Here is a 22,408-nt window from a genome sequence, read left to right as displayed (position 1 = left end):
CTGTTCCCCAATAAAGTCCTGTTCCCCTTCCCCAATTAAAATAAATAAATAAATAAAAATAAACATCCAAAAAAAAAAAAACTACCATAAGTTCTGTCTGTAAAAGACGTGGAATCTGATGTGATTGTCTACTACAACATCCCCACCCCGTTCTGGTGATAAAAGCCCTTTTCTGTTTTCTCGCTCCCTTTCCACAGTGGCCTGAGGCCTGGCGTGCTCAATCAATGACCCATTCTCTTAACTAAAGTGATTCACTCAGTGACGGGCAAGTTACCCAGCTCTTTCAAGACCCTCTGAGGAAGACGCACTCCCTCCGCTGACCTTTCTTTTCTATTAGAATGAGACTTGGGCTGTTGGCTGCCATCATGCTCACCTCGTAGGGAGAGCCTATCCAGGAGATGGTGGGAACAGGGGCCTGATGCAGCTGTGCTTAAGGAAGTACCCTTCCCTGGAGCTAGGTGGACCAAAGACTCCATCTGTGCTAAGTATAAGCCAAGTAAGTCTGTTACTTTTGATGAATGTACTCTTAATTAACAATAGTAGGCAAAGTGTAATACAGATAAAAACAGTTCAAATTATTTCTAAGAAAATTAAAACATCCCTAAAACGTAGACATATCATGCTTTTTACTTACCAGTAATAAAACTATGGTCCAGTTACATAAATGTCCAACTATGTAAGCAGAAATTAACATGTACTAGAAAATAAAGATTATATTTAATAGATAGCTTACTAATGTGTATGTGTTATGTCCATATTTTTAAGTGTAATTATGTTATAAAGTTAAATTTGAAGAAACTAGAAACCAAAACTGGTAACAGCTTAACAACTATTAAGAGAGCACAAAGGAAAGCCAAAGATTCACATTCAATTCCAGTATACATCAGTATCATTCACTTTCTTCCATGACAATAGTTTTATAGCCTATACACAAACCAACTGAATACACAGAAAGCAGATGAAGGTGTAGATAAAGGTGTGCAGATCCACAAATATCAGTTTTGCAGAACAAGTCAAAGCATAAGTCATTAATATATTATATCTTTAAAATACACAGATGAGCATATAACATTAAAAACTTACCATCAGAACTTGTGAGGACAAAACTTTCTGCTTGAGTTTGTTTCTTCATGCCTAAACTTTTTGGAAACCAGTGAAGATCTATTGGGTAAATATCATCAGGAAGCTTTACTATTTGACTTGTTTCACTGGTTAACAAGTTCCACTTCACTATTTGGTGATCATCACTACATGAATACAGTTCTTCAGCAGTAGTCCAGCCAACACAGCTTACTAATTCTTGATGTATCACCGTGTTAAGGAGACATAAAACACATGAAAGTCTTAAATCTTAATAAATAAAATAATTTCCAATGCAGATTACGAGTATAAAATAGGATCAAACATTTCAAGCTTCTAAATGTATTTTTCATTTGATGATTCTCATATTTTCTTTCTATTTAAAGGAAAATAAGCATCAAAACAGTTGTAAGAATGGAAAGCAAGATAAGAAATCCAGATACTAAAAGAGGAAAAAAAGAAAGATTTGACTACATGAAAATTTAAAAATTATGTTACCAAATAGTCCATACACAAGACCAAAAGATACACAAAGACATCTAACATATCAAAAGGTGTGAAAGGATCTCCACTAAACTATCAGGGGATAGGCGGGAGAAAAGGGAACTATACTTTTGTATTTACATATACGCATCTGTATCATTTAAGTTATTACAATAAGCATGAATTATTTTGATGTTTTAAAAAAATCAAGTGTTAAAAGAAGACTGAAGTGTAACAATAAAACACCAGCTTAAATTACACATTATAATAACTATTTACCTTGGACAAAACCTGGAGCTTAACAGCTGAAACTAAAAGCTTACCAAACTTATTAACGTTAAATTCAGGAAATAGTTCAACTATTAATACAATTTACTGCACCTATAAAGTGCATAGTGCTAGATGAGATATAAACCCTAAAATTCTTACTTTATTTAACCCACTTTTTCAGTCTCTGATTTACCGGGAACAATTTCTGTAAATTGAGGTGCTCAAGTAGCTCTCACAGGCTGTTTACCCAGCAGAATCGTATGTCTACAGAAGGCATTTCAGTTCATTGTTTAGGAGAAACCCTTTCTCTTGCTTACATCTGGATTTCTATATTACCAGATGATTCCTAGTTGGGTTGTTTGTTCTCTTGTAGTTATTGTATAATCCTTTTTCTTCCTCCTCTTCTTATCAGTGCTTGTTATTGGCTTATCGGAGCATTAAATAAACTCCAAGGAAAAAAGAGACAATGTGCCATAAATATTCTGGGATGTTCTAAGATTTTTTTAAATACTTCAAAAATCTCATAGATTAAGCAAAAACCAAAAAGGTAAAAAAAGAAATTATGGGAAGATCTTAAGAGTCTTCAGATAAATAGATAATAAAGTAGCACTGGAATACTCAGAATTCAAAATATAATCTAAACAAAAGGACCTGGATATCAATAGACCATTACTGAAAAAATTGTTCCAATATATTTTCTAAAGTCTAAACAATGTTAGGTAAAACCTTTAGAAAGGGAGAATGTTAGGTAAAACTTAGAACGAGAGAAAACACACACACACACACACACACACCCCAAAACATAAAACATTATGTTTATCCTTACATAAATTGCTGTAAGTACTCATCAGATGTACATGATGGATCTTCAAACTACTAGGTTAACCAAAATTATGAGACGACTACCGGATTAAGAAAGTCTAAAAAATTGTTATTAGACTGTTGTTCTTTAAGCTTGAAAAGAAAGGTAAAAGCAGACAATGGACATAGTCGAAATCTGGTAAATGGCATTAATCTTATATATGGCATGAACTACTGAGGGCACACTTTGAAAAGAGAGTAAAAATGATTTAAGCAGAAATAAGAGAAATTGTATCTTCATTCAAAAGGTAAAATAAGCAGACAAGATAATATAAATTCAAAAAGATTGATCAAATGTCTAACTCAGTGCTTTTCTATCTCTGATGAAGGGCTACATTTTTCTTTATTTCAAATCTGTCGCAGATCGAAATTTTGTAAGATAAAATAAAGATGAATTACTAGAAAAATGATCTTATAGTTGGATGTTGTGACAATATCAAATTGCTACAAAAATTGTTTACCTCTTACTTTCAATTTTTACTTATCCCTTCACAGACCTGTAATAGAGTCTGTAGATGATAATTTTAGAAGCTCTGGTCTAATAACTAAGAATGAAGGTAGAGGGACCTATGATATCTTCCTGACACATAATTGGGAATTCTTGCTGACAAAATACAGGGTCATGCATTTGGAAAATATAATTCCCATCTTCCTACATGAAATAATAAAGGTCTGACTGCTCAGATTTCCACAACTTGTCCTCCACTTTATCATGCGTATGAATAGAGCTGAACTCATGAAAAAACATTGTAGATCACACTAGCAAAGAAATTATTTGGTTAAAAAAAAAGCTGCTCTTTAAGATCCTACTAGACTAAACAAAAACTGTTTTTTATGTACTTAAGTATGGTACTTAAGTAAAGTAAGAAAAATGTCAATAAGAATTTGAAAGTAAGATTCAGAGCAAATAGTTTGCTTTGGAAAATTACCTACAACACATGATCTGAAATATTTCAAAAACAATTCAGCTAACTGCCATTAAAGGAATGAAAAAAAAATCCATGCACCAAGTAGAATACAAAATAGATGAATACTTTTAGCAATACTCGAGTAAGACGATCACAATAAGATCTATACGTATTAAAAGGATATGCTTTGGTTCTTTTAAAAGAGATATCTTCAGTCTCATGTTTCCACTTTCCAGCAAAGTTTTAAAATGCTACTTGATTATAGTCACTGTAAAAATAAAAGTTAGGGGAAAAATATAAAATCTGCATTATAGACAAACATGTGTACACAGAAAAAGAAAAAACATCTGAACACCCCAAGGACAACGAAACACCTTCAATCCTTCTGACATCAAATACATGGAAAAAGGATGACAACTAATCGGTGTGCTAATCCTGCCAGGGTGACTGGAAGCTTTGGGATGGACCCCGGAAGTTCTCTACACCCTGCCTGGAAGAGTCCTCCAAGGGCAGAACATCACTAAATGTGGTCAGCTAAATAATTTCCAAAGGCTATCTTGAGGCCAAGTCAAAAGATTCTGCAACCTGGGCACCCCTCACTGGCAGATCAATGTTGATCCTGTTGAATGGATATGATTAGAATAAATCCCCAAAGTCTGACTGTGGGCTAAGCTACTTTTAGGGCCTTAATTCTGGAACCGACATGGGAATATTCAGACATCATCAACCTAGTGGTTCAAATCTGAGGTTTACGTTCTACTGGAGGTAGATTAAACTGCCCAAACATTCATGGTTGCCATGGTCGCAATGTGAAAATAATTGAGTTATTGAAGGTAGAGGTAATAAATCCATTACAAAAGTTATATAAAAACCACAATATAATTGCCAAATAAAAATTTGGAAAAAGAAAAGTAACACTCTCCCAAATAACCATGTCATCAAAAGATACAAGTCAAGAAAATGCTAAATTGTCTGAGTCCAATTTATAGTTAACGGGATTTTCTGAGTAACATCACTAACCTAAAAAGAAAAAACATAAATGAAATGAAAGTGTAATTAAAGGAACAAAATCCTTTTCACCAAATAGAAAACAACTAACTACATCAAAGGAGGTGCTGAGTATAGATAAGAATTCAGTGGGCCTCCCTTAGATAATTTCTCATCCCCCGAATCCAGGAAGACTTTTAGATCAGTGAGGTGCTAAATGCTGCTGTATTTCAAAGCACCTTTTTCAATTATTCTACTCATAAATTCGTTAGGCTGGGAGGAAAAAGTTGTTAAAACCACAGAAAAAAAATCTGAAGTTTTATGGTCAGCCAATATGCAACTCGGGTGAGAAGACTTCTCTCTCTTCTAGTTCACTTATGAAGATTTCAGTTCAACATCAAATGTACGAAACTAAATATAACAGCCAGAGCAAGAACACACGCTCTCCCCAGCACATTTCACAGGCTCACTTTTTGGTCCTTAGGAGTTTCAACATTTTTCTCCGCCCCTTCCATCAGACCTCCTCCATTTAGAAAGGGAAAAAGAGTAAACAAATTTACAATATTCTGCTTTTTCACAATAATTCAAATTCACCCAGTTTATAAGGATTTTAAAAGAATAAAGGCATGACACTGAATTTCTAAAGTGTACCATTTTTTAACTGTGCTTCAAATAAGTAGATACAAGTTATTTAAAATATAAAGGCAGATAAATTGTTGTTTCTGGAAATGACAACACAAAAGACAATAAACATACATACATATATATATATATATATATATATATATATAAAATCTGAATATACAATTACAATCAGAAACTTAAAAGACCTTTGACAAAGGCCTGATGTATCCTAGATCAAAATACTTCAAACTGCTGAAATCCATAATAATTAGGAATAATTTCTCACCAAAAGAAATCATAATCCCATATAAATAGCAAAAGTACATTTTTTATGAGAAAGGAAGCTGCAACCATTCAGAAACATGGTGCCAAAGAATCATAGAAAGAGGAGGGTGACATTCTAACACTGGGAAGATTCTCCCTTGCTTAGAAGGACCTTCCCCGTTGCATGAAGGATATGTGCACTGTGATGTGAGACTGAATAGAGCAATGATGGAAAAGTAGTACTAGGACACAGACAATTCCGGGAAGTGCAAAGCTGCCTGAGGGCTGCACTGAGGTAGTTTTTATCTGCCCGCAGGCATTGGTCATCAAGGATCTGACTAATCAGTGGTACTGGGGCAGGGAGGAGGGAGATAATAAAAAGAAAGTTTCTAGAGTATAGATAACTTGATCTATGCCACAACTTTATCTAAGGAGCACAAGGGAGCTACTATGCCTTTGCTCCCAAAAATCATTTATAAGTTGTCTTTGATCTAGTGTGCGTCAACATTCATGGGGCTTAAGAAGAAAAAAATGTGCTCGGCAAATGCTGACAGTCCAACTACCGAAATATACCCCAAATCTGGCCACTTCTCAGCACCTCCATCTTAGTCCAAACCATCACCATCCCCTGCCTTGGTTATTGCAATAACCCCAGAACTGACCTTCCTGCTCCTACACTTAGCCCTTCAAACTCTTCTAAATACAGCGGCCAGTACTGTTTGTAAGGCTAAGTCAAATCATGAAGGCCAGTATGGCTAATACAGGGTGAGTGAAGGGAGTGGCAGGAAAGTGGAGGGGGAAAGGAGGGATACAGATACTGTAGGGGTTTGAAAAACCACAATAAAAGCTTCAGTTTTTCTTCTGAATGAACAGAGAAGCCAAGGGAGGGTTATGAGCAACAGGTGATATGATCTGACTTACATTTTAAAAGTATCAGTACGGATGGTATGAAAAAAAAAAAAAGAGCAAGGATGAACAAGACTGGAAGTAGGGAGGCCAGTTAGGATTTCAATAATCCAGAAGAGAGGTGAAAGTATTTTGGATGAGGAAGGCAGTAGTGGTACAAATGATATGAAATGGTCATATTCTGAATATATTTTGAAGTGAGATTCCAGGATTTGTTGATGAACTGGGTTTAAGAGAAAGAGGAATAAAAAATGATTCTGAAGTTTCAACAATGGAGTTGCCATTTACTGAGATGAGGAAGACTGAGGGGGAAACAGATTAGAAGGGATGGTACCCAAAATTCTGTTTCAGGGGCGTCCGGGTGGCTCAGTTGGTTAGAGCATGAGCTCTGAAGAAAAGTGTTGCCAGTTCGATTCCCACATGGGCCAGTGAGCTGCGCCCTCCACAACTAGATTGATGACAAGGAGCTGCCGCTAAGCTACCAGAAGGGGCAGTAGGATGGCTCAGTTGGTTAGAGCGCAAGCTCTCAACAAGGTTGCCGGTTCAATTCCCGCATGCGATGGTGGGCTGCGCCCCTGCAACTAAAGACCGAAAAACGGTGACTGGACTTGGAGCTGAGCTGTGTACGCCCTCCACAACTAGAATGAAGGACAATGACATGGAGCTGATGTGCCCAGGATAAACACACTGTTCCCCAATATTTCCCAATAAAAAAATTTTAAAAAATTCTGTATTGGATATGTCAAGTTTAAGGTGACTATCAGACATCCAAATGAAGAATTCAAGGAGAAATTGGATATACAAGTCTGGAATCAAAGAAGAGTTCGGACGGAGCTAGAGGTATCAATGAGATATCAACTTGAGGGCTGTCAGCACAAAGATCATGTTCAAAGCCATGGATAAGATGAGACTACCAGCTACATGAAAAGGTGGTAGCTTCAATGGCCTAGAAGTCCTACTGAAGTATGAAGAATTGTCTGCATTAAGATTCTACAGGAATTAAACTAGAGAAAACAAGTGGAGATATACAGACAATCGGATGCTTAAAACAGATTTTGGGAGAGAGTGTAGGTATTGCTAATGATGAAGTAAAGACTGAAAAGTGGGTGGCCGAGGTCCAGGAACTGAGAGGCCAGGGAGTGGAACAGAATGATTTGTGGATATTGAATAGCTGAGAATAATGAGAGGACTAGTGGTGTCGATAATGACAGTTAGCCAGGTGCTAAAATATTCATTGCATAAGGAGAAATAGCAAAGAGACCTGGAGACGACTGCAAAAAGGTAGGGTAGAGAATGGTTTAATCTGGTAAGACTTGTTTCAAAGAGAGTAGGGGATTTTAGAGAGGAAGAGAAAAGAGGATCAATTGCCCGGGTACACTAATGAGAAACAAGGTCCTTCAACTCATGGGAGTCTGGGGGCAAAACAGCCTCCATTTGAAGGCCGGGGGAAAGCAGTTTTCCAAAGGAAACAAGCCGATTTAAGTTTGACTATAATGGTAAAGAAATCATTCAGAGTAAAGGTTGAGGACACAGATTTGGCCATTGAAATACTGAGTTCCAAAAGGTAGAGTGGAAGGATTTCGATAGGAAAAAGCTAAGGGTTTGGGACAGGTGGAGGGAAATGGCTGAAACAGCTGACAGTCCTCCAATATTCACTCATCCCTATTTAGGTGGTAGAAGAATCTGAATTGCTGCTGCACATCTGGCCACCTAGAATAAAGACTATGTTTCCCAGCTGCCCTGGAAACTAGGTCTAGCCACATAGGGCATTAACAATTCCAAAACCCACATGTGGATATTACAACATCATCAACCTAGTGGCCCAATCTGGGATTTATATTCTGTGGGGGGTAGATAATACTGCCTACAAGTAATGGACCCACAGTGGCAATATGCAAACTCAATGAGTTACCTCATTTACTTTTTAAGGAAGCCATTTTATTACCTCTTATAAAAGTTATATGAATCACAGCATAACTGGCAAATAAAAACTTAGAAAATAAGAGTAACACTCTCCATGCCATGCCATCAAGGCCATGTATAACATGGTAACAGATAGAAGGAATCAAGACTCTTGGCCTTATGGAGAGTCGTATCAGTCCTGTACCACCTATTCAGGCTTTTAAGGGATAGAGAATAAAGTTTAATCATGTTTACGTTACTGTCGTTAACAGCTAAACCTACTAATGAACTAATGCAGGGAATTAAGAGTGTTGAATGTGAAGAGTGAGGTAAATGTGTAACGGGCGTGATGGAATAGTCCCAGGTCTCTTAAGGGAAGATGGATAATCAGTTTTTATTGTATCCTTCTTCCTGGAACTGGTCTCTTAGGTTTGCAGCATTGATGTAGAGTTTTTTAAAGAAGGAAGGGGCAGTCTTGCTAGGAGCATAAGGAACTCTTTGGGATTCCTTTTCAATCCTGCTAAGGGTATTAGGATTTATTTCAATGAGCAGTTTAGGGAGGGGAAGGATTTGCAGAATTATAGAGGGAATAAATACCCCCAACCTTTCCTCCTAATTTCCCGTACCTTAAACTGTGGACTGGCCTTGTATGTCTTCTGTATCTACTCACTGCTGATAGTGACCTCACCCAGTTTCATGACTCAATGTAAATGTAAATGTATTGACTACATAGCGACAATTCCCAATTTCATACGTCCGTTTCAGACCTCTCCACTGAAGCCCAGACTTTTACATCTGACTATCTGGCAACTCTATTTGAATGTCTAACAGACATCTCAAACTTAAGAGCCAAATCAAATCCGTGATCTTTCCTCCAGTTCTGTTCCTCTGCAGCCTTACCTATCTCAGTAAATGGCAACTCCATTCTTCCAGTTGCACATACCAAAAACCTTGGACTCATCATCACTGACCCTTTTTTCACATCCCAATCCAATTTGTAAAAAACAAAACCTATATGTTCGACCTTCAAAATACCAGATTCTCACCATCCCCACTGCTATCACCCCAGCCCAAGGTGCCATCATCTGTCAACCTGAATTACCATAGCCTCCTAATTGGCCTGCTAACCCCTCCACAATCTATGCTCAACACTGCAGCCAAAGTGACTGTTTTAAAATAGATCCTGGCTCTTTTCCACTCAAAACTCTCCAATGGCTCCCTATCTCAGAATTATAACAAAGTTCTTACAATGGTGTTCAAAGCCTTTATGGATCTGGACTCCCATTGTGATGGTTAATTTTACGTGTCAACTTGGCTACAAGATAGTGCCCAGTTATCAGGGCAAACAGCCACCTAAATGTTGCAGTAAATGTATTTTTAGAGGTGATTAAATTTAAAAATCAGTTGACTTTAAGTAAAGCAGATTACCCGGCATAATGTGTGTGGGCTTCATCCAATCAGTTGAAGGCTTTAAGAGCAAAGAAAGAATTGTGCTTCCAGATTGAAACACAGAAATTTTGCCTGAGTTTCCAGCCTTCAAACCCAAGAGTACAACATCGAATTTTCTTTCTCTGGAGAGCCCTAATATACCCATTATTTCTCTGACCTCATCTCCTGTTTTCTCTCTCTTTTCACTCATACTGCTCCAGTCGCACCAGCCTCAGTATTTTTCTTCTAACATATTAAGCATGCTCCTGCCTCAGGGCCTTTGTACCTGTACTCTGCCTAGAATCCATGCCCCCAGATAGCTTCACGTATTACTATTCTTCCCGTCTTTATATGTTTGTCCAAAAGTCGTCTTCTCCGTAAACTCTTCCCTGCATTCTCTATTTAAGGCCATCTGTCATACTATGCGTTTTACTTACTGTTGCTCCTTTCTAAAATGTAAGCTCCATGAATGTAGGAATTTCTGTCTATTTTGTTCACATCTATATCCCCTGCAACTAGAACCATCCTTGTATACAATAAGTGCTCAGTAAATATTTGTCCGATGAATGAATGGGGGAAAAAATGGGGTCAGCAGGCATAGCTCATAAATGTAGAACTTAAAGATATATAAATATATAGAGAATATAGAAATAGAATAGTAGCTATGAAAGCCTTTTAAACTTGGGTAGACCCCTGTATGTTTGTGGGGACAAAAGAGAAGGAACCAGTGGATAGGGATAGATTGGCAATACTATAGAAACAAATAACCAAGACAGGACAGTCCCCTATGAAGTCATTTGGTCAAGGGCACTGATAATTTTTAAACACATAGATTGACAGTTCACAGAAACATAAATACAGGATGTCAGTGGGCAATGAAAAACAATGAAACAACGCTCAGCCTCAATTATAATTAAAAAATGAAAATTAAAACAAATAGATACTATTTTTCTGTTTTCCTTCTAACATACTAAGCATGCTCCTTACCCACAGTCTTTAATTTTAGAAGATTTGAGGCTGGAGTTACTGTAGCTTTCTTACCACAGCAGGGAGAGAGCCTGGAGGTGCCAGAAGCCACTAGTAGAGCCTGAGAATAATGCCAAGATAATGGTATGCAAAGCAGAGCAAAGAAAGAAACCAAATCCTGTTGTCTTTGTTTGAACACTGAATCCAGTTATATTCATCTGATTTTCTGGTTATGGGAGCCATTTTTTTTTTTTTTATCAAGACAATCTGGATTGGGTTTTCTGTCACTTATAATCTAGAAAGTCCTACCTGAGACATTACTATAATTATTTCTTCTCCCTAGATTCTAAGAATGCCCATTTTCTGGTGCCGTCCTCTCTTTACTCACAACCTTAAAAACCTAATCTATTTTTAGTGTTCCAAGTGTTATTCTTGTAACACTGTTTCATCCTATTTTCTCTTGAGCTATATTCTCTACCACTACTGCCCACTGGACACATCTTTCCACAATCCCAACAAACATGAATAAAAACAAACTCATCTTTTAAAATGGTTCTTCCCCCTAAAACTGTTCTGCTTCTTCACTTCCTATTTTTTCTGCATTAAGTTAGGTGAGAGTTTCAACAAGCTTAATGTATTAGGGGGCTTATATTATCAAGAGGGATATTCATTACTATCTGTCCTGTGTTTATATCCAACGTATATAGACAATATTCTCTAAGCACTTATACATTACTTACATAAATTCATGTTTATTCATTTTATTAGCTAATATCTAATTAATTCAAATATTTACAACTACAGTCTCGATTAATATTTTTAAGCATTTACTCGCAAACCTAATTTCAGACTTAATGAAATGTTATAACCACGTTAGAAGGCAGATAAAATGTATATTATTATGATGACAAAATCATGCACTTAAAGAATTGCAAACGTGCATTGTAATTCTAATTCTAACTTTTCTCTGAACTTATTCTTATTTCTTCCTGTGGGGTACAACTTTACTTTTAAAATGTGAGAAGTGAGGGTTCTCTTCTCAGTCTGCCTGAAATTATAGATAATGGTTGTTAGTAGATGATTTTGGAACCAGGAGGATCAGACTTAGTTATACTTTCCAAAATGATTATAACCTAGTCCATTCCAATTAGACCAGCCTTTATTTTATAACTAGACAGTGTTAATTTCATGAGAAATATCAAAAGTATTGGCAAGGATCAATTATGTCTTTATTTCTTGGAACCCTAATCTCTTCTCAAATGACTTCTTATTCTGAGTGTCCTATTGTTGTTTTAGATTTAAGTCTACTTTGTAGCTGTTATGTCTTTTCTTCATTAAACAACCTTGTTTAAGTCTGTTTTGAAAATATTCCTTCTGAATGGGGTGTGGTTAGTTTCAACTAAATCTAAAGCCATCAGTCACTTTATTGGTTTATTGAAATTACATTTCTTTCCCATCAGTCATTAGACTTACCATTATTTACAGCAATCATCAAAGGCAGTAAAATTAGGATTTATATGTGACTTATCTTTCTCCCTGTCCCTTCATCACTAATTCAAAGATTCACAAAGAATAATATCTGACTTTAAGGGTTTATACTCTTAACTTTGTACATTAAAATCTATAAAAGCTATAGATTTTATTTCCTCCAAAGTGTGTTGGGATTTTTTTCCATTCTACTGTGTAAGCATTTCTCACCTCCCACATGGAGGGACTGTACAGTAATAATCTAACTAAGCCATGTCTGATCTCAGTTTCTTTAACCTTTAACACATCCCACATAGCTACTGTTTTTTTTGTTGTTGTTGTTTTTACCAAGTCATTCCTTAGCCCAAATTTTTCATGTTTCCTCCATAACATATCTAAAATCCTTGACTTGGATTTCAAGACCTTTCTTCATAAGCTAACCTTCTTCTAACTTGATTCCATTATGCATCTTTCACACAGTATCAAATGCTTGTAGGATGTGTGCTATGTGAACAATCATAAATAATCCCGTGAAATAGGTATTATATGCTGGTTTTATAAATAAATACTCAGAGAGATTGATAAATTGAATAAATTATCCAAGCATGTGGCTAAAAATGATGGGATTTTGGATTCTGTTATGTTACATCTTTCTACTACATTGTGCTCTGTCCCCCACATACACCACTCAACTTGGTCTAGTCTGCTTTTTCATGGTTGATATCTCACTAATTCAAGTTTTACAGCTTTACAAACTTCAAAAATCCAAAGGATTCCAGAAGCTCTCAAAGAGAATCCCTACATCTTTTCCCCCACATCTTTTTGATACGCCTACCAACCACATTTTTTTCTTGAGCTATAGTATCTGTAGCCTGTCTTATGAAAACAATTAATCCTTTTTTTCAACTTCAAATATAAAGGTACATTAGGATATCAAGTCAATGAGTATTCAAACCACACCAGTCTCCAAGCTCACGAAATTCTTACACTTGTGAGTGTCCACACCCCTTTTTGAGAATTACTGCACCTGATTTTATGCTCCTCAGAACAAGAGTCACAACACTTAAATAGAATGGCAATATAAATTCATTCATTAAGCAGATTTATTAGTGCTTTAGTATGCCAGGCACTAAGTATGCAAAAATTTAAAAGAAAAAATAAAGGAGGCCCCCATTCTCAATGTCAGAAGAGTTGCTGAATACTTACTGGAGATAGTCAGATCAACCAGTGGTTAACATTGTGGGGGATTAGGACCACGTTCCAGAATCTGATCAAAGTTCTGGGAAAACTAACTCCCCAGAAAAATGAGCGCACATACACACACACACACACACACACACACACATAATTTTGTATATCATTTCGGGGGGGGGGGCGCTATGAACTCCTCTGAAGCCCAATCACCAACCCCTGATCCACAGACTCCAGATAAAAACCCACTGACATAACTAAGTTCTCTGGGAACAACAATATTTGCTTAATAATCCTGATTATGTCTTGCACAGTGCGATGTACACAAAAGCTACTTTAAAAACATTTTCTCATAAAGATAACCAAATGACATCATCAAATCGTTTCTTCCATAACGGGGTCTTTCAATCAAATGATTTCAAAAGCCCGAAAACCCTTTTCTCTAGTGACACTTAAAGATCTAACACCAATAACTCGAAATTATTATTTTGCTAGTAACATGTGGACTACACCATCATTCACCAGTCCAGGTCTTCTCTTCTCCTTGTTGTCCCTCGATTCCCTCCAAACTCTGGGCTCCTCCTTCGCATCCCAAAAGCTACGTACAGAGCCCCACTGCCACCAGGGAGATGGAAAATAATAGATGCTCCCCGCCGCACACACCCTCAAAGAAAGTGGGATCCAGTGATGGCTACAATTTCCAAACCCTTTCTTCACCACATCCGGAGGTGAAGAGATTTACCTTACGTTCCAGAATTGCGGTGGCGATTGCTCTCACAGAGCTGGGGACCAGTTACCAAGCCTCCCGACCTTCCCGTCACCATAGTGACTTCAAAGAGCTACGCTCATTCCCTCTTCCCGCGATACTTTCCCGCCGCGCGTCACCCGAGCGGGCCTGAGACCCCGCCCCTCAGGGAGCCCGCCCTCTCTTTAAGGGGCTTTATTGGACGACTGAGCCCCGCCTCCAGCTTTGGGCGGAACCCTACTCTTATTTTTCTTTTTCAAAACTCTCCAGGTTTTTTTTTCAATATTTTTTATAAGAGTGCTGTTGCCGTAGGCCCCAAGGAACACAGTGTTTTGCTCTTCCTCTTCACGTAGAAGAAACGTCCCATGCCACCTGGGTTCCCCAGGGCCGGAGTTTGCGCATGCGTGTAAGCGACCAGAAGATGGCGGTGATAATCGCCGCACTTTTTTTTTTAAAATTAGTGGTTCCCAGAAACCTTTGCGCGCATTTGTAACGAATTTCCGTTCGAGTTTGTATTTTAGGCGCCATTTTCGAGTGAAGGACCCGGAGCCGAAACACCGGTAGGAACGGGGGGGTCTATACAACCGTTTCCAGCCTTGGTCTGAGTGGACTGACCCGCAGGTAAAGTACATCTTTTCCTAATCAGGTTGTCACACTCTCACTTCCTACCCCGTCCGCGGGTGCCCGGAAAGTAGAGGCCTTGAGCAGGAGCAGCCGAAGTCTGGGCTGAGGCTGTCGCCGGGAGATCTCTCTCGCTGTCACCCCTCCCCCCGCGGCCGCTCCCCGGCAGTTCGGGCTGCCTCGCGCTTCTCCCGGGCGCTACTTCTGTGATCTTCTTAAGCATCGCTCGGGGCGGTGGAGGGGGCTCTAAGCCTCGCGGATCTCAGAAATCCTGGTGTCTGTCGAGGAAAGGGCGTCTCCCCCGGACCCTTTGCCTTCTCTCTTCTCCCGAGGGACCAATCACCGGGTCCTAGCCCTTACTGGTGACCTTTCGTAGTTCATTACCCAACGGGATTCCGCCGCGGGTCCCGGAGAGACACCCCCGATCATCGCTGGCGTCCGATTTGGAAGTCCCGAGGGGTGGACCCCAGCCTCTGGCCGCCCTGCCCAGTGGGACTGTGGAGAGGAGACCTCGAAGCCCCCGAGCCGTCAACGGCGCCAAGAGCTAAATGGCGGGGAGAGGACGGGGCAGCCAGTCGTCCTAAGCTTAGCCTTCTGCTCTAGGAAGAGTTGATAGCCCCGCAAACCTAAAACTAATGCGAACTCCTCTAAGTCTGCGCTTGCATCCCTAGCCCCGAGAACGTGGGAATGTCAGTAAATGCCGGCGTATGGAAATTACTTCGTTCAGAAATTACATTCAGATATTCGTATACACTTAAACTGTGGGCGACGGGGGAGGGGGCATTAAAAAATAAGAACCCAAGTAGTCTGTGGTGGCTTGATTCCCAGGCACGTCTAGGTTTTCCCACTTGCTTGGAACTTGTTTAAGAAAACGAGCCCCGCACCTCTAGCACTTGGGGTTTGGGTGCCTTCTTGCCCAAGGACCCGCTGGCGTTGAGCGGTGTTTTAAAGACAGGCTCTCGGGAACTGGAGAACGGAGTTTTATCCCGAGTGGGGCGGGGTAGAGGCTGAGCCGATCACGTCGCGGGAGCCGGCGGGGAATGTACCCGCGCGGCCCTGCGGCCCGCGGGCTGACTTAACTCCCGGCTCTCACCCGGCCCCAGCGACCATGCCCCGTAAAGGCACCCAGCCTTCCACCGCTCGGCGCAGAGAAGAAGAGCCGCCGCAGTCCCCGGACGGCACCAGCAACGACGCGGAGCCCGAGCCGCCGCCGGGCCGCGCCGGGCCCAGGGCCCCTGCTACTGCAGGTGAGTAGCCGGCCGAGACTGGGCCGGAAAGCGCGCTGGAGGACTCGAGTGGGTCCGTGCCCAACCCGGGACTGGGCCGTGTTATTTGGCGCAGGAGAGAGGGGCTGCGCGTTAGACGTCTGAAGGTCGCGTGTCTGCCCGGTAGATCAGATCAAGAAAGCGATTCGGGGATTTTCAGAGATTAGACTCTTCGTGCAAGTTCGGTGTAACGGTGCTTGAGGGAATGGGGGCGAGTAAATTGCTTCAGTTGTGAATTTCTGTTTGTGGCCTTGTATTTCCGCGGAAATCGGCTCGGTCAGCCAATAGCCAGTGGACTTCTTTTCAGATAGAATCAACATGACTATGTTAATGTGATGAAAAGTTGCTTGACCCTCACCTCACTCCCGTGGTCTTAAATTGCGATTAAAGAGAAGATGATAATGTCCTCGAAACCACCGTAACATTTGTGAGTCCAGTAATTAGATGACCTTACGAAACCCTTCTGACAGTGTCGCTGGAGATCTAGAGTGTCCAAAGTTAAGGTTCCAGATGACCAAAGATACGGAGAGTTGGATAGAGCCTTAGGGATTTAACCACCTGTTTAGGCGGTGAGCAGGGAATCAGGCTGTTGTGGTTTTACCAGATTTGCTTTATAATGTAGTGTTTTGACTCCTAACAGGTATATTTCTATAGAATTTTGAGACTGGTGGCATTTCTTTTAAGAATTTCTTTTTTTATAAAACCAAGATGAAAGATTGTCATCTCCTGTGAGCTTAGGACACTACTATATTTAACTGGAAAATATAGATTCCTACGTTTCATAAGTAACATCTCTCCAGAGATTAGCAGGCACTGGTCCTCAGAACTAATTGCACTAATGCAGGCTTTCCCTCCACCCTTTGCCTTCCCTTTCCTTTCCTTTGACTGACTTAGAGACTCCAACTGAGGAAATTAATAATCGAAGTTTAGAAGAAATTTTGAATAGCATCCCTCCTCCCCCACCTCCAGCAATGACCAATGAAGCTGGAGCTCCTCGACTTATGATAACTCATATTGTAAACCAGAACTTCAAATCGTATGCTGGGGAAAAAATTCTCGGACCTTTTCATAAGGTATTTGACAATTTTAAATAACTGTTGGGAAATCATGAGTCTTTATTACAAGATGTTTCAATTTTGTAACTGTTAGATTGATCCTGATTGATTCACACACGGTGTATTTCCTATGCTTTTAACAACAAATTAGTTTTTGTTTTATCTAGTTATCGTTGGTACCTTTGTAGCTATTATAAAGTTTTTCTCACTGACTAGAGTTGGTGAGTTATTCGTTTGAAAAGAGTATTTTCTCTTGATTAGAATGAATTTTGTAAAAAGTCTGTGTTAGAAGATGGTCTTATTTAGAGTGTTTGACGCTTCTGATAAAGGTGTAAGAAAATTTAAGTTGTGTTATCTTGTAGCAGTGAAAACTTAAATAGTTGTAGATTTGCTGTAAGTAAAAAATCAAGGCATTTAAATTAAAATCAGTAGTATGACCTTTTTAAACTTCATTTTAATTTTTTTTTATGTTCTTTTTATGCAGCGCTTTTCCTGTATTATTGGGCCAAATGGCAGTGGCAAATCCAATGTTATTGATTCTATGCTTTTTGTGTTTGGCTATCGAGCACAAAAAATAAGATCTAAAAAACTCTCAGTACTAATACATAATTCTGATGAACACAAGGATATTCAGAGTTGTACTGTAGAAGTTCATTTTCAAAAGATAATTGATAAGGTAAGGGACTTTGACTATTCAGTTTTTTGCAACTTCAAGTAAGGAACACAGAATTTCAATATAATGCACACTTCATTATTTTTTACTTAAATTTGGCTGTTTAAAATTAATACATGGTTAAAGTAGAGCAGATTACTGGTTTCGTTACCTCGATGACCATATTTTCTTTTTGAGGAGTGGTGGTGGTGGCTGTTAAACTTAAAATATTAAAATGTTTAGCCAGGGAAATGAATTATAAGTATCTCGTAGTAGTGCTTACCTTTTTGGAATAAAACATTAAGCAGTTTTAGTATCCTTAGTGCCAAGTAGCAGTCTTTTACTAGAAAATTTTGGTTCGTTTTTAAAGTTATATTTTTATTGCCTTCTGATAAATTACCTAAGCTTGAAAATGTAACAGTTGATTAATTTTACCATCTGTGTTATTTCAATTCACATTAAATTTAATGTTATTAGTCCTGTGTATCTGATATGAAAGAGCTTTGCTTCGGTTTGAACTACCCTTTTAAAATGGGAAGGGTCAAGCTAACATGTTTGTTTTCTAGAAAAGGAGACAATTATAGCTAAAATGTCTATTTAGGTTATTTACACAGTTTTGTTAGTATAAGCTTTTTCTCTTTTTTTAAATAATTTTTTTATTCAATTATAGTTGACATACAATATATTACTTTCAGGTGTGCAACATAGTGATTAGACATTTACATAACTTACAAAGTGATCACCTCAATAAATCTAGTACCCATCTGACACCATACATAGTTATTACAGTATTATTGACTAGGTTTTTTCTGTTCTGATTAATAATTAACTTTGGAAATTCATGGCTCAAAAATGATTGGCTGGAACCTAAAAATACAGAAAAGTAATTTCATAATGAAACAATGTGACTTGGCTTCTAAATTTAAAAAAAAAAATTTATATAAAGGGCTTTAAATCTACACAGTGGCTTCTATTTTAATTTTGTTTCTTAAGTGCTTTTCTTATTGTACAATTTGGATTGGAAAATAGATAGCCAGTAAATCATATTTTATTCCATTGCCTATTAATTACATCTGATTCATGTAAATTTTAAAAGCCTTAATTTCAAAATGACATAGCTTTTAAGGGGAAGTGAATTTTAATAAAGTAGATTTGTACTTCACTTATTTATTTTTAATCTGATTTTTTTTTTTAATGTCGGCAATATAGTTGTCAATTGTTTACAATTCTTTTTACAATTCTTTTAATTCAGTTAATGGCATAGTCTTTGCTTCACCCCCACCCCCAAAAAAACAAAACAAAACCGAGCCGTATTACTGCCTTCCTTCCTTTTTCCTTAAATCTTCTCTTGCACCTTTTTTAAATGGACTAATATTTTAATCTGTCAACATGATTTAATAATTTAGGTGAGTTTGTTTTGGATATGGTCAGATTCTTGTACCCCTTCATCAACTCTTTTCAGTCAAATACGTTTTTAGCCTTGTTTGGAGGTGGATGGTTTTTGTTTTGTTTTTGTTTGTTTGGTTTGGCGTTTTGGTTTTTGTGATCTGTGAGAAAGGGATCAAACAACTTTGAAAAGTATCTATTCTTTGCTAACAAGGTTATTTTTGAGAACTATTGCCAGTTTATGTGCATGTTCAATTGAAGTTTTTAATCCATAAAATTAGTTTCAATATGAAGTAAGTAAAATTTGGAGCAGACCTGTGACTTAATACCAACAGTTGTTTTCTGGTTTTGTTTTTCCTCAAAACAGGAAGGGGATGATTATGAAGTCATTCCTAACAGTAACTTCTACGTATCCAGAACGGCCCACAGAGATAATACTTCTGTCTATCACATAAGTGGGAAGAAGACGACATTTAAGGATGTTGGAAATCTTCTTCGAAGCCATGGAATTGACTTGGACCATAATAGATTTTTAATCCTACAAGTAAGTTTATTAAAGACTTCAGAGTCTCTTATTCTTGTTACCTTTTTTCAATAAAGTGTAGGGGAGTTTCCCCTGTTGCATGAATCCTGTATTTTTGAAGCCTTAAAGTACTGTAGCAGCACATCATGGTTTACACACTACAGTCAAGATGCGAATCATTATTTGCTGCTCTAGAAATTTAAGGAAATTCATTCAAAACTATATTGTCATCATCAGATGCTCATTTTATTTTTGGATGGACTGACATACTTGTTCCGCTCTAGCAGCACGTAAATATTGGCGTAGTGAAATAAATATTAAACACCAATATTATTGTGCTGCTTTAGCGTGACAGGGATATAGCAACTATCATTTCTGTTTGTATTTCCTTTTAATATAGCATTTCAGATTGGATTCATTGTCACTTAATAGCCCTTTTCCTTTACTTTGTTCTTAGTCTTATCTCTACTAATATAATATAGCAAAAAAAAAAAAAAAGACTCTGTAACTTGGTGTTTGCCAAATTTACCCGCACCTAACTAATTTAACTTAATCTTTTTTTAACACTTAGAGTGGTTAACTAAAAGCTTACTCAAGTTGGTTTTTGTTTTGGTTAGAATAGCCTACTTGAACCACTACTGGAATATCAGAAAATAACTGATATTTTATTTTTAAGTATCACAACTCTTAAAGTCTTTTTAAAGGGATATAAAATTAAGTACCTGGTCTTAAGTTGATTTTTATTAGAAACCCTGTATTTATTTGAGTAAGGATATATTCTACCAGCATTGCTTAGTAAGAAAAATCCATTTTCTGTGTGTTACCTTTCAAAAAGCTTTTTAGTGTAAAACATGGCTTTGTTAGATGTATTCAAATTCCATTTTGATTTGAGGCTGTCTTTTCCTGTGTCTTATCCAGATTCATCAAGAGTATGATAGTAAAAATATATTGCGATGTGGAAATAGCTGCTATATTCTTTAGTGTCTTGTCCTACTGAATTTACACTAAGTTGGAAATTTTGATTTGATACTAAAAGTTTTGTTAGGAAGACAGAGTGTTCCCAGTAACAAACTTATAAAATGTTAGCCCCTTCTCCCATTTTTGTATTTGTTCGTCAACTGTTTTTTAAAAGAAAATATTTCTTTTAGACATACTACATAGTGTTTGTACAAGGTAAATCAGTATCATTCTGAAATGACATATTAATAGCTTTTGTTACCAGGCCCCACAGTACCTTTGTAGTACTTCTGTGACCCAAACTTATTTTTAAAAGAATGTGGGAAAATCAGCTGTAGATATATTTTTAAACAAAATTTGAATTTACACAAATGTGAAATTAAAATTTTGTGGGTTTTTGAAATCAAATTTAACTGTTTTATGGACTTTTATGTTCTGGGATTTGGTTTAGTTAATTATGGGTGAAAAATTATGTCCCTTTATAATACTAAATTTGATAATGATACCATTTTGCAGGAACCTATACTTGTGTCTATTTTTTGTTTGTTATTTGCTGTTTACTATCATCCTGGGATAATCAAAGTTTTACGTATGTGTAAAGACATCAAAATAAAGTGAGCTGCATTTTAACCCTTGTAAGGGTAATTTTTTTCCTTGGTGCAGCCTCTCTCTCCATAATTCAGTAATAAAAGGGGCTAAATAAAGTAACAGCTTCCCAAAAAGGTAAATACGAATAATTTTTAAATTGTTGACTTTATATTAAATATGTGCTTCTGAAGCACCTGGGATGCTTAAGCCATTTGTCCTCATAATAATCTCAATTTTTTTATGTCATGTTAACAGTTAAATTGTTTTAAACATTTTTAATACCAAAGTAAACTTTCCAAGTTGACTGATTCAATTCTATTTAATTAAATTTACAGACAAGAACTTTAGGAATTCACCTGCTAGGAAGAAAAAAGAGGGATGGGACTAGGTAGAATTAATGATGCCCCATTTAAAAGTTTGAGGGAAAGTGGCAGTGGTGTCTGTGGATGTTTAGTTCTTTAACAAAACCTTAGACTCCTGCAATAGAGGTTTAAAGCATTTGAAGGTAAGTAAGGGTGCAGTTTTTATTACCTTGTCTCCCACTGAATAATATTTATCTTAAAAACTAGCTGTGATTTGGGAGGCTGGGAACTTGGAGGCATCATAATATCACCATCCAAGACATAAGTAATTACTTAGAATAAAATGTATAGACTGGACAGTAGAAGTGATTAACAGAAGTCCATAAGGGTAAATTTTTATATAGTGTTTGTATTGTTTTAGTAGGTTCTTTAAGTAGACATTTCTAGTATTTGAATACATTTAAAATTTCATCAGTTGACCACCCTAATGAGTGCTTGATGAAGGTACTATATCCTAAGATACTATAAATGATACAAAGATGGTTAAACCCTGTTCTTGTCCTTTAGAGACACTTCAAAAAGTGTATTGACCATTGTACTTGCCATGTTTGTACATATCTTCATTTATGTATACCTGATCTGGGAGCCTTTGTCTCATTGTAATAACTATTAGTGCAGACAAATACAGGGTTTTATTAGCTCTGTAAAGTATTTCAAACTATGACTTGTAAATTAGGTTTAGTTGGTTTGGATGCATTTGTTCCATTCCAGGTTGGAAGAATGATAATTCTTAATGCTTTTATTATAGTTTAAAGTTGCATTAATGATTGCTGTCTGAGGAGTGTTTTTGAAAACTCCTGAAAAGCTACAGCTATGAACACAATTTTAGTTTTGTCAGAGTTTTCAACTTCATATGCTTTGTCTTCATATTATAAAATCTAAATTAAAATTTAAAACAAGAACCAAGATTTTTTTCC

At 37.5% G+C, this 22,408-nt stretch overlaps 2 protein-coding genes across 2 annotated transcripts in view; one reads left to right on the top strand and one right to left on the bottom strand.

The window, feature by feature from the left end:
• IFT80 (intraflagellar transport 80) overlaps positions 1–14,211 on the bottom strand; it is a 106,603-nt gene extending 92,392 nt beyond the window's left edge. Inside the window, exons 1-3 of the mRNA XM_033090443.1 lie at positions 14,080–14,211; positions 3,787–3,870; positions 1,084–1,305 (exon numbers count right to left, since the gene is read on the bottom strand). Of these exons, the coding sequence (XP_032946334.1) occupies positions 1,084–1,305; positions 3,787–3,823 (259 nt within the window). The 5' untranslated portion in view covers positions 3,824–3,870; positions 14,080–14,211. The remainder of the gene's footprint in view (positions 1–1,083; positions 1,306–3,786; positions 3,871–14,079) is intronic.
• Positions 14,212–14,547: 336 nt separating this feature from the next.
• The window catches only part of SMC4 (structural maintenance of chromosomes 4), a 33,007-nt gene continuing 25,146 nt past the window's right edge, over positions 14,548–22,408 (top strand). The window contains exons 1-5 of the mRNA XM_033134250.1: positions 14,548–14,703; positions 15,807–15,950; positions 16,863–17,041; positions 17,508–17,699; positions 19,429–19,605. Coding sequence (XP_032990141.1) covers positions 15,812–15,950; positions 16,863–17,041; positions 17,508–17,699; positions 19,429–19,605 — 687 coding nt within the window. The 5' untranslated portion in view covers positions 14,548–14,703; positions 15,807–15,811. The remainder of the gene's footprint in view (positions 14,704–15,806; positions 15,951–16,862; positions 17,042–17,507; positions 17,700–19,428; positions 19,606–22,408) is intronic.

This window comes from Rhinolophus ferrumequinum, chromosome 2 (genome assembly GCF_004115265.2).
Source record: "Rhinolophus ferrumequinum isolate MPI-CBG mRhiFer1 chromosome 2, mRhiFer1_v1.p, whole genome shotgun sequence".
NCBI lineage: Eukaryota > Metazoa > Chordata > Mammalia > Chiroptera > Rhinolophidae > Rhinolophus > Rhinolophus ferrumequinum.
The sequence above is the reverse complement of the archived record's forward strand: the minus strand, read 5'-3'. Positions and strand labels throughout refer to the sequence as shown.